Genomic DNA, 13,006 nt, shown 5'->3' with positions numbered 1-13,006 from the left:
AAGGACAACTTGTGGGGGCTGGTTCTCTTCTATGTAGGTTCCTGGTTTAAACACTAACACTTTACCAGGCCTAAGCCCTACTCTGTGTTCCTTCTAACTTTCTGCAGGAATGGTAGGTTAACTGAGCTCTGCCGTTGTTTGGGTCCGCCCCGGGCTTGACTGGAACATGGTACATATGATTCACTCTTACCAGTTGAGGTGAGATGGAGGAGACCTTTATTTTCTTCTCTGACCCTCCATATGTTATAATTACCCAGGTATGTCCTCTTTAGTTGACATATCAGTTCTGTAGTATCGCTTTAAACGGAGAACATTATTGAGGCACTCACAAGAATGGATATTCTGTACTTACTCTGCTTTTGTTCTTTCTCTTTGTCTTCCTTACATCGTTTCCCTTGTCTACAGATCTATGTTAACTACACTTTTAGAAGTTTTGGTGATTCTCTTAGTAATATTAGGGGTTGGCAGTTTGTTTTCTTATATCACTTGAGAATACGTAGTGAGGGGCCCCATATGTTCCTGTTGTGGAAGGTCCACAGGCAACGCCCATGGGCTCCAGAGACTTAGGAGATGTTTCATTTGGATGGTTTACTCCATGCTCTCCACTAATTTCTTCTGTTTGGGGCTGGGGTTGGTATAGCTTCTAGAACTTGTTACTTTAAGCCCTCTCCCACAAATTATGAAATGTTTTCAGCCTCCTATTGTTTCTTATTTATTGACACAGCATCAGATCCTGTATTTCAGTCCAACAGATCCCCAGGGCCAGGGCCTGTCTTACTCCATCTTTTCTTGTCTCTTTGTCTAGACCGTGGGTTCTTTTCTGTCTTGGTTTTGCTCTTCAACCTATTGATCTAGTTATTTATTTCAGTTACTGTATTGCTCAGTTGTAAACTTTTTCATGTATCTTTTTATGTCTTCTGAGTAAGATATTCTAATTTTTCTTTCATTTACAAGCATTTTTGTTGCTCTCTAGTTTTATAATGTCCATGTCATCCTGTTGTTAGGGTCTGTTGATTGTATTTTTCCTGTTTAAATTGAGATTTTTCTTGGTCCTTGGTATGATCCAAGGTTTTTTTTCAGTTCAAAACTGGACATTTAAAGTATCATTGTTTTAGGGTTTCTAATGCTGTGAAGAGACACCATGACCACAGCAACTCTTTTAAAGGAAAACATTTAATTGAGGGTGGCTCACTTAGAGTTCCAGAGGTTCATCTATTATCTTAAGAATGAGGAGCATGACGGCCTGCAGGCAGGTGTGGTGCTGGAGCTGAGAGTGCTACATCTTGTAGGCAACAGGAAGTTGATAGACTGACACTGAATGAAGCTTGAGAAGAGACCTCAAAGCCCGCCCCCACAGTGACACACTTCCTCCATCAAGGCCACACCTCCTAATACCGCTACACCCTTTGGGGCCATTTTCTTTCAAAACACCACAGTCATGCTATTGGACTCTAGATTCTGTCCGTCCATCTGTCTGCCCATCTGTCCATCCATCCTGTCTATCTGTCTGTCTGTCTAGCATCTATCTGTCGATAATTTATCTTATCTGTCTGTCTGTCCTCCAGACATCTGTCTGTTTTCACAGTGGAGACTGCAGGTGGGGCAGACAAGCACTCTACCACTCAGCTGTACTTCAAGCCCTTTTGCTGCTTCTTTTTTATTTTGAGACAGTTGCTCACTAAGTTGTTTATGTGGTCCCCGAATTTACTTTATAGCTCAGACAGAAATGAACTTGTGAATCTCCTGCATCTGTTTCCCAAATAGCTGGAATTATAGGTCTGTGCCACCAGTCCTGCTTTGTATATTTTAATTTTGTTTAAATTCTCAGTTCTTGAGATCATAAATGCTAGCTGCCGTTCTACTACTGAGCTCCAGCTGGGTCTTCATTTAAATCCATGCTACAGAAGCATCCTCAGTCGCTATTTCTGGGGGTAGAGGGCTACCATCTTATTCTTGATTGCAGAAGGTAGAAGTCCAAGTTCCTTCCTTGGTCTCCTTTGTCATTGCAGGAAGGGCATGTTAGTCTTTGCTGAGGGTGAGAGCATGCTCAGATTCCTCCAGTGGCTTATACTGATACTGTGGCCTCATCATAGCCAAATAGTGTGATGGTTCAGGCCTTTCACTGTCTGTGATCCTGCTCCAACAGGGAGGGAGTGGATGTCTTATTACCACCTGGTAAAGCTCTAAGTCCAGGCTCTCACATGGTCTTTACTGACATTTTCCATTTGAGGATGGGTACTTTACTTTGTGGAGATGAATCTCCTGTGTTAGCAATTGCTCTTTTTTGGTATCATCTCAGTTGAAAACCTGGACACTTGAGGGGAATAGAAGTCTAAATTCCCCACCAATATGTCAGTGGAGATGGTGCTATAGTGTTCTGCGCTGTTTGCCCCTAGCAGAATGGCTGCTGGCTGAAATCTCTGTGTCTAACTAGGTTATCTGTTTTCTGGCTGTGTGGCTTGAGACAACACTTTTACAGGGACAGAGGCTTTGGTGCCTATGATGTGCAAGGTGGAGGGCATCTCACAACCCCAGATTAATAGGTACAGGCAGTTAATGGCTGCTGAGAAAGGGAGAATCACTCTTCTCCAGGGGTGAGCCCCAATAGTTTATTCAGTCCCAAGTGGCCACCTTAAATAGACATATATGAGCAACACTAAATGAACTCAGCAGGCTGTATTTACAAATGTGTGTGTACCAATAATAATTAAAGAAAATGAGGCCATAAAATTGAAAAAGATTCAGGAATATGGGAGGAATTAGAGGGACAAGGGGGGATGATATAAGTATAGCACTTACGTATGAAATTCTCAAAAAATAGATACATTTTAAAAAGAAAGACTATGATGATTGATTTAAAGGTAATTTCTGTTCTTTTATTAGCTTAGGTAAGTTCTTTATCCACTTTTGGTTTAAATTTTTAATTTAGAGACAGCAAAACTTCATTTCCTTTTAGAATTTGGTATTTTCACCTTATTATTTTGAAGTTTTTTTAAAAAACACCCTTCATATAAATGGCCCACATCTCATTCTAAATTATGTCTATTCATATCATCTTTTTGTCTTCCAGTGGCATTAAATTAATATTTGAATATCCTTACATTATTTTGTAGTGTTTTCATGTGTCCAGTTTTAAAAAGTACTTAATCCCCTAATCTATTTGGAATTTATCTTGACATTTCTGTGGTGGAGATTTAGTTTAATTCCATGCCCCCTCAAAATGGGCAAGTTTCCTTGTATATTCTACCCCAATTTTAGGTGTAGTCTTGTCTTGTTCATTCTCTTCTCATACTTAAAGCCATGTCGGCATTCTGGCATTTAGCAAAATGTGATTTTTATATTATGTGCTTTATTAATATACATATTGTTTTACTTTTCTTCTTTGTGTTGTGTTCTTTTTGATCATATCATTTGTAACACTTTATATTTGGCCAGTATTTCATTGCCTATCTTTTTTTAAATTTAATTTTATTTATTTTACATACCAGCCACAGTTTCCTCACCCTCCTCTCCCCCAAGTCCCTTCCTCCACTTTTTCCTACCCACTTCTTCCATTCATCAGAAAGGGTAAGGCCTCCAATGAGAGACAACAAAGCATGGCGTATCAAGCTGAGGCAGGACCAAGCTCCTCCCCACTACATCAAGGTTGAGCAAGGCATCCCACCATAGGGAATAGGTTCCAAAGAGCCAGCTCATGGGCCAGGGACAGATCCTCATCCCACTGCTAGGGGCCCCACAAACAGACCAGGCCACACAACTGTCACCCATCATTGCTTATCTTTAACCCAAGTTCTTTTAGTGTGCCTCTTACAAGAAACGTGAGTGAGATGTACTTAGTATGAATGTATCATCTCATGTAAGAAGCATGTGCTTGAACTATTGAACCCATGAATTTAGGATTTAAAAGTAAATGGGAATTTGCTCTATTGATTTACAGTGGCATATAATCGTATGCTAATGCCTTATTCATGACAGTTGCTGTGCTTTCTTTTTACTACCTTGTTTTCTGCACTTGTTTAAATGTTGTTTTACAATTTCAATGTTACATCTCTGCATTTTTTAAAAAAATGCCTATTTAAAAATGTGCCAATGTGTATGACAGAACGACATCTGACCACACAGAATGCTCAACTCAAATAATATAGTACTGTTCTTCAACTACCACTTTAATTTTTCTAGGTGGTTTCCTTGTTTCTTTTTCTTTCTCTACTGTGTGTGTGTGTGTGTGTGTGTGTGTGTGTGTGTGTGTGCGCCCGCACGCAAGTGTGTGACATGGAGACTTTCTGTGTAGCACTTAGGTTATCCTTGAACTCACCAGCTCCCTGTGATTACAGGTGTGCCTCCATGCCTGGCCCACCAGTTCCTCTTTGTGGACCACAGTTGTACGTAGATCAGTTACAGAGAAAGCAGGAAAACACATGGAACTGGACAGATGGAGATGTTTGAGGTTCAGACATTTAGCTCTAAGCAGAACATTGTTGTGAATTTATAATAAATGACACAAAGTTAAGATACACTTTGGAACTGAGGTATGGCTTAAAGTGTTGCTTCAGTTTCCCCTGAGAAGATAACAAAGTATAGTCCAGGTTGAGATGTTTATACATTTTTGAAGGTTATAATTCTGTTGGTTCTGTTTTTATAGTTCTGTTTACACTGGTTGGATGTCCCCCACCTAAATGCTGAAGGCCACAAGTGTTCAGATTTTATTGTTTGGATTTGGATAGATATGTGACTTTCAAGTTGAATATCCCTAATTAAAGCATTTAAAATCCAAAGGGCTCCAGAATCTGAAAAGTTTGACCATCATGTTATTTCTATTCTTTTTGTTTGACTGATACTTTGTTGCCACCAAATCTTTCTCATTTCCCATCAGATTTATTTCTTTTCTATTTTAGCAGCTGCATTTTATACCTCAGGCTCTCGGTGATTTTTACTTGTATCTTGCCACTGCATTTCGTTACTGAATTGCATTGCAAAATTATGGTATCAACATTTCCCTATATGTTATTCTCTTACTTGTTTATTAAAGCCTGTTCTCAGATAAAAATCCAGGCTTTTCATCCTAAGCATTTACCCCAATTGCTTGGCTGTTAATCCTATCCAGGCTCATAGAACATTGAAGTAGTGTTATTGACTGGACTACACAAATTTCCCACTAAGTTCTTTCATACATCTTCATTTTTGTATCTTTTTGTTTGTTTGTTTGTTTTCTTCATACTGTGAATACCTTGTTGTATTTGAAAGTTTTCTCTGGTCCCGCCCAGTCCCATCCAGTCCCACCTGGACCTGCAGTCCCACAGTCCGCTTATGAAATAATCACTTAGAAGCTTATATTAATTATAACTAATCGGCCATTAGCTCAGGCTTATTACTGACTATCTCTTGCACTTAAATTAACCCACAATTCTTATTTATGTTTAGCCACGTGGCTTGGTTCCTTTTCTCAGTTCCTTTTCTGCCATGTCATCTTGCTTCATCTGTATCTGGCTGGCAACTCCTCACTCTGCCTTTCCTCTTCCCAGAATTCTCCTCATCTGCTCAGCCTGCCTATACTTCCTACCTGGCTACTGGCCAATCAGCATTAAACCAGTGTAGAAGGGCATTATCTTACAGCACCATGTCTTATGGGACAGATAGGTGCTGCTGTAAATTGAACCCAGGACCCAGGGTATGCCATACTTGCAGTCGGCCATTGAGCCATATTCCCAGCTTGTTTCTACATCTCTTTAATGTGGAGCTTGTGCTAAACCATCATGAATGTAACTTGTATATCATAATTAAATTTTAAACTATGTATTTGTCTTCCTAATTTTAGGTAGTAAATTCCTAAAGGGCAATGAACATTTTTTGACCCTCTTCCTCCTTTCTTGGGTGGTCCTTATTCTCTGCACACTACCTTTTTTCTTGTAGTTGGTGGAAGTTATCACAAGTACCCTGTGGCACAGAAGGAGGTGGTCATGGAGAAGTAGATGCTCAGTACTTTATGGTTGCTCTGCCTAAGAAGTGGCACATAGCACAGGTGTTCACATTCACAGCAAAAACTCACCCAGGCCTTCCCAACCAGCTGAAAAAAGAGGGCGAGCGATCTGGAGCTTTGCCCAACAGCTAGTGCAGGGTCCAGCAGAGCTCTGTCTGGGTGGATTCTAGGATCTTTGCGGACTTGTCAGTAGAGTAGTTTATCTGATGGAATCTTTAACTGTGATAAAGAATTGATTCCTTGTCATCAATCCTAGGACTTTGAAATGATGCTAAGGTTCTTACTTACAGTGTTTTTTCCCCTTACTTGACAGTTTTTTTCTTGATAGTTTTAACAAATAATCTGTTTACCAAGTTAAAACCCCTTCCGAGTGTCTATAATTTCTTCATCACTAGATTTTTTTTATCTGAGTTTATTATTATTTTTTCAATTAGAAGATTTATTGTCTGGTTAAATACATAGTTTAGTTATGAGTTATATGTTAATTTAAATTAATGGAACAATGACTGATCTCTTCTGTGATAGTGCTGTCCAAGGTCTTTGTTACATAACCACACCCCAAAATTGTGGAAAAGAAAGGTAAAAAGAGGTTAGCTGTGTCTCTCACTCTGCTACTTTACAGTTACTTGAAAAGTTTCTCTATTCTTGGATAATACAAAGGGTTTGTAAACACAGTGATAGCAATATAATAATACCTAGAAACAATCATCCTAATGGAATAAAACTTTCTTTTATGCAATTTAATGATAAAAATTAAATTTTTTGTTTTTATAAAATAATAATTTTACTTACATAAAACAGGTGAACTGTTGCAGAAGGCTTTATGCCTCTTATGTCCTTAAGTTTCCAGGTGCAGAGAATAATGACCACGATGTTCAATGTTCAGTGATGAATGAGTGACTCACTGATTGTGTGGAGTCCAACTCTAGAACTCTTTCCCTAACATCTTTCTTAGACCAAACTATGTGCTCTTCTCAGATCAGCGCATCAGTTCAGAAAGGAGTCTGAATGAAGAGTTATCCTTTATTACACACTCAAAGTCTTTATTAAAAAATATAATAACATACCCCAAAACAGTATTTTTTTGCACAGCTAGGATACAATAAGATATAGTCGACAAGCACAATTTGCTCTCTCCTAATGTATTACATGAACTTGTGTAAAGACTCAGCTGAATTAATTTGTCTGCTGAGTTTACACGTTAACCATGTAGGACCAGAGTTTAGGTGTCCTCACTTTTTGAAGTGGGAAAAAATAAGACAAGCAAACAACTGTTTGCATAAAGCACCAAGTAGTTAAAACAAGATTTATGTCTATAATGGTCAAGAGTGATATCTGGAAAACCTCCCAGTGCCTGAAAGACAAGGAAGCAAGGATAAATGAGGCAGGGGATTTCACCATTTTTGTGAATAACCAGGCAATCAAGTCACTTTCATTACCTGTACTACAAATGCATTTTTATCTTCCCCTCAAGTCCTATAAAGTTACCATGTGCATCAAAACTCAAAGGAACTTCTAAACTACAGGTTTGAGAGAAAATATGACATGAAAATGTCACCCTTTATGGTCAAAATATAATAGCTAAGCCTACGTCCCATCAGTATCTCATAGTAGCCTAAGATTAGCAAAATCTGGTTCCAAAAGATTCACACAACCTCAGGAAGAAACAGAGAAGAAGGACCCCTTCCCTGTCTAAAATAATTTTTAAAAAGCTGAAAATAATGTCACAACTGCCATTAGTATCATTATGATCATAGAACATATTTCTATCTAATCCAGACATGTAGTATGCTATAACTGTAGATTTCACTTCCAATAGATTGTTTTTCTGTGTCTTCATGGAATTATCAGTACAGAAACCCCATATATAATGTAATAATATAAATTTCTAATTATGACTGAAAAATCATTCTGGTGGTTAAGATTCTAGGGTCTAGTATGGGCAAAAGCTGAATTTATTTTTTTCTACTGTAAAAATGTTTCCCATTTTTTTCTTTTTTAAAATTATTAAGAGATTTTCTATTCATTTTACATACCAACCACAGATTCTTCTGTCCTCCCTCCTCCCACCCACCAGCCTCCCCCCTACACCCCATACCCCTTATTCTCACCTCCTCCAGGGCAAGGTCTCCCATGGAGAGTCAGCAGAGCCTGGTACATTCAGTTGAGGCAAGTCCAAGCCCCTCCTTCCTGCACCAAGGCTGCACAAAGTGTCTCACCATAGGCACTAGTCTCCAAAAAGCCGGCTCATGCACTAGGGACAGGTTCTGATCCACTGCCTCTCTTATCCAGAGGGCCTAGTCCAGTACCATGGGGGCTCCTCAGCTATTGGTCCACTAGTTTGGCTAGCTGTCTCTGTACTTTTTGTGTGTTCTATTAATCTTTATTAAAATAAACAAGGTTGTTTTCCTCTGATTATATATACTGGCAAATAATTATGAGCATTGCATTTTGAAGCTACAGTATTACCTCAAAAAACCAAGTTTATCTGTTCCATGTATTTCTACTGTCTCTCATGCTCTTCTCCTCAGTGAAGAGTTTAGGTCTACTCAAGACTAGTGGGGTAACTTAGCTAGTGCAGGCCCTTGCTGCCAGGAATGATAACCTAGCTTAAATCCTTGGGACCCGCGTGGCAGAAGGAAAGAGAGAGCTGACTCCACATGTGCTACACACACCCACACATCCCCCCACACCCTCCCACACACACCCACCCACACACACACACACACACACACACACACACACACATTTTAAGATATAATTAAAAAGAGTTCTAGTCTCTTCTGATGGCTTTCCTTTTGCTTATCAAAGTGCACAGCTTATAAAATAATAGAGAATATTGTCATTTCTTAGCTAGATGAGGGAAGTAAAGAAAGAGGCAATAGACTGAAATGAGGCGGGAGTTAGGAAGTTCTTTTTCTGTCTACCCTGTAAGCGACTAAATAATTCAAGACATGACAGAGTAAGGATGATGTAAAAGTAACAAGTTAGTTCCCTTTTGTTTGGCCATCAGATTATTCCAAAATAAGTTTATTTTTACCTGTAATCATTAATCTGCTGAAATATTTGAAAACTTTTACCACCTAATGCCCACTTTCTTTTAACAATTTTATCTTTAAGGTCATTTAAATTTATTAACAGGAGTATTTTTTATGTGTGTGCTTAGATTTTTTTTAAACAAGTGGACTCATAAACATTTTTCCTAAGGCAAACAAAAGACTATTTTCATAGTTAACATTAGTTGTATAAAATATTATTGAAGCTTGTGATGCTAGTTACCAGTTATGTGTGTTTTAGTATTTGTTGGCTATAATTGAAAAAAAATCTGAATTCATACCATTTAACTTTGCCTTTATAGCATCATTTTATCAAGAGTGCAAAGCCTGTGTCAATACTGAGAGACCTGATCACAGAAGCCATGGAGATCAAAGCCAAAAGGCAGCAGGAGCAGCGGCGGGAGCCAGAAGAAGAGGAAGAAAGTCCGGTTCGTGTCAGTCTCAGAAAGCTGATGTTTTAGATCATCCGGGTCACTCTTAAGTGATTTTATTTTGTTTCTTATAATCTTTAGATAGCACTTACTAATTCATCATGCAAGTGAGGCATTTATTAAATCCTTAAAATATTTCTTTTGCTATCCTTTCTCTGGTGTTTTAAGAAGCAGTGGTTAGTGGAATATAAAGTTGATACAGCAAGACTTTACAGGGTTTAATCTGGACTTGGACAGTTTGTGTCTTACCATCTGTAATTTTCTTTAACTGGCCATCAACTATGCTGTGAAAATAGTCAGTGCTGCTGGATATCTGGAGAAATGGATCCTCTATTCATTGACTATAAAATGGTCCACACTGTGTAAAACAGTTGGTAGTTTTCTAAACTATTACACGCAGAATTAGATGATTCACTTCTGCTCCTACATGTATACAAATAACCAGTGTCTAACCATTGTAACCAGAACTGTTAGGGTCAGGGCCTGGGTGGAGTAAACAGCTAGTGAATAGGTCAGTTAAACAGGTAGTCAAAAGCAGAGAGAGGAGAACTGATTCTCAATGAGCACACTGGGAAGAAGAGCGAAGAAAGAGTTCCAAGAAGTATCTCCGTCCCTCAAGTTCATCTCCAGGGTCCTGACATGAGTCGCAGGTTTGAATAGAGAGCAAGAGGTGTTGGTCACAGCTAAGCAGTGTTGGTCGAGGTGTGGTCTGGCCGCTAGTGTCTATGCTCCAGTCTGTCCTGACAAGTCAGAGGCAAGCTCCTCCTGGCTGGCACCAGATTCAGCCATTTCCTTCTGCCGACAGGAGGTTTCTGGGGACATTCCAGTTCTCACAGAGCTATACAACACCTGATGTCACTGGAAAACCAGTTTGTCATTAAAGTGGTGCTTTTGCTGTTTATAAAAGTCAGATATTTTCACAAAACTTACACTTGTTTTTAAACAGATCAACACAAAGTTTGATAAAGTTTATGCATAAAATTGTAGGCATACAGGGCTTTCTTGTTTTCATTTAGAATATGCTAATTTATCTGTAGTAGTCAAGATGTAGCAGATGCAATTTGTAGCTTACTAATTAGGGCACAGGTAGTATTCATTGCCATATAGTATTTAAACTAATCAATTGATTTTTCAAAAAAAAATATGTGTGTGTGCTCTTGTGCATCTCTCTCTCTCTCTCTCTCTCTCTCTCTCTCTCTCTCTCTCTCTCTCGTGTGTGTGTGTGTGTGTGTGTGTGTGTGTGTGTGTGTGTGCTCATGTGCACATTTGAGAACACTTGCCATGGCAAGGTCAAGGAAGACAGAGACAGTTTTGCAGGAGTCTGTCCTCTCCTTTCGCTGTGGGGTCTTGGGAATGGAACTTGGATCATCAGGCTTGGCACAATGTTTTTTTACCGAAGTTGGTATGGTTTATTGAAATTTTACATAGGGAATTGAGTATGTGTGTGTGTCTGAATGTTCATAATTATTGGAAGAGCTCACTATTTTGGCAAAGTAACAAGGCAGCCATTCTATACATGGTTCTTCAATTATTTAAAAGTGAAAAGGACGGCACTAACAAATAGAGTTAATAAGGTAAGGCACAGATTGCACCACTGAGAATCTGTAGTCTTTAGAAGTAAGTTAAAAATTTGATAAGTAATTTATCACTGAAGTTCAGATATTTCCTTTGTCATAATGCTCACTAACTAAAGTATAAGGAATTGAATGGATATAGAATTTTATATTAAATGAAATGGTGAACATAACTTACAAATACCTCATTAAGTCAGAGTTGCACAAATCTTTGTTTTTATGCGTATATCAGATTGTCTACTTATACTTTCAGCTAAATAGAAATATTGTATTGCTTCACACTAACTTAGAAAGGGCTGTTTTCATTGTACTGAGACATTGGAAAAGCAGTGGGAATGTTCTGGTCACTTTTTTCTATCTGAGCTCCAGGCTTTTCAGGCTGTAACAATCAGCATGTGTGTTTGGGCATTCGTGCAGCATACTCAGAGTGGCAGCATGGTGCGCTTGCACCACAGCCAGGTGTATGCTGTCTTGGCTGTTGCTGCTGCTTGTTTTGCTGCCCAAGAACCAGAACAATGGCAGCGATCACCAGCAAACTCCATATTTTAAAACACTTCTTTTGTGGCCTAATGCATATGTTAGTGGATACTTTTACTTAAACCTTAAAAAAAATATACTTCTTGAAAAGTGGTGTAATGAATTAGTAGGGTGCATATATTTATATTTGAGATGAAATTGTTGACTAAGTTACAATTCCTTAAGCTCCTACTTGGAGGTAATCCCTCTGAGGTGCACACAGAGCTGTGGCAGTAAACCTTGTTTGCAAGTGTAGATGGTGGGATTACATGCTATTTCTGATACCTGTCTGAGTTTTTCTTCGTGTTCTGTGGGTTTCTAGATACAGGAGCTGTGAGCCATAGCTATTATGCCATGTGTTCTTTATCCATAACTTCTAGTCTGTGCTCCTCAGACTTCCTGCAGCACCATCCCAGGAGAATCCTTTGCTTCACCTGTGCGGCTGACCGTGTTTGCTGCTGTGGTTGATGCTTTCTTTGTCTCTTCCTTCTCTTATGGGCCTCATTTCACAGTACTCTCCAACATTGGATTTTCTCTTCAGGCCTTCTATATGTGATAATGTTTTTATCCACTTCATATACTAAGGGTTGAGTTCTGGGTTAGAAATAATGTTGCTCCTGGGTTCGAAGGCCTTGCTCCATTTCAGTACTTCTCCTGTGTGCTGAGGCTGAAATGGGTGCTGTTCTGGATATCTCAGCTGTTGAATGTTTGACTCTCCTTATTCCTGCTGTTTAAAACTTTTTATGATAATGTCATGGTAGGACTTTTCAAAATTGCATAGTGTGATGCCCTCTGGCTTTTTCTGTCTGAAATGCCTTCACTACTGTGTGATTCATTTATTATTGTGTCATCGTCATTGTTTCTTGGTAATTCCATCCCTTTCTCTTCCTTTCCCTCGGGAATGTCTTTTATTTTTGTTGAACTTGATTAAAGTTTCAGTGATCTTATTCTCTCTGTCTCATGTTTCATATCTCCTCAAACTTCTCATTTAACCTTTTTTATGCTTTCTCATATCAAGTATTTAACATCCAAGATGTCTTCGTTTGTCTTTATTGACACATTTTCATGATCATTGGTTGGGGGTGGGGGTGGGGCTTGCCTTCTCTCTTTCCTTTGTATTTGCTGTAATTCCCTGATTATATGTTGTGGCCTCCATATGATGTACAGTGATATTTGAGAGCAGCACTAAATGCCCTCTGTAGCTCTGTGCAAAACCACACTGTAAATGACATTGGATTTTATTGCTCTGGGGCCAGAATTTGTTTGCTTCTTGTTGCTTCTCTTCTTGAAAGCTTAAATTCTGAATGCAAATGGGCATTTTAGGAAGCTGTGCTTACCTGCCTTCTAACTATCAGCCTTTTTTCTAGCTTTTGTTTTTGTTTTGCTGATGCTTCTTACCCCATGTTGGCTCAATGTCCACATGAGTGTCCTTTTTCATGTCTTTGCTGTTGA

The 13,006-nt window shown here is 38.9% G+C and overlaps 1 protein-coding gene across 4 annotated transcripts in view; it reads left to right on the top strand.

Moving 5' to 3' along the window:
• Stk3 (serine/threonine kinase 3) overlaps positions 1–13,006 on the top strand; it is a 250,777-nt gene that overhangs the window by 145,346 nt on the left and 92,425 nt on the right. For all 4 annotated transcript variants that reach the window (XM_036208145.1, XM_036208144.1, XM_036208147.1 and 1 more), the window contains one exon: positions 9,336–9,461. In XM_036208145.1, coding sequence (XP_036064038.1) covers positions 9,336–9,461 — 126 coding nt within the window. The remainder of the gene's footprint in view (positions 1–9,335; positions 9,462–13,006) is intronic.

The sequence above is a fragment of the Onychomys torridus genome, chromosome 16, assembly GCF_903995425.1.
Source record: "Onychomys torridus chromosome 16, mOncTor1.1, whole genome shotgun sequence".
Taxonomy (NCBI): Eukaryota; Metazoa; Chordata; class Mammalia; order Rodentia; family Cricetidae; genus Onychomys; species Onychomys torridus.
The sequence above is the reverse complement of the archived record's forward strand: the minus strand, read 5'-3'. Positions and strand labels throughout refer to the sequence as shown.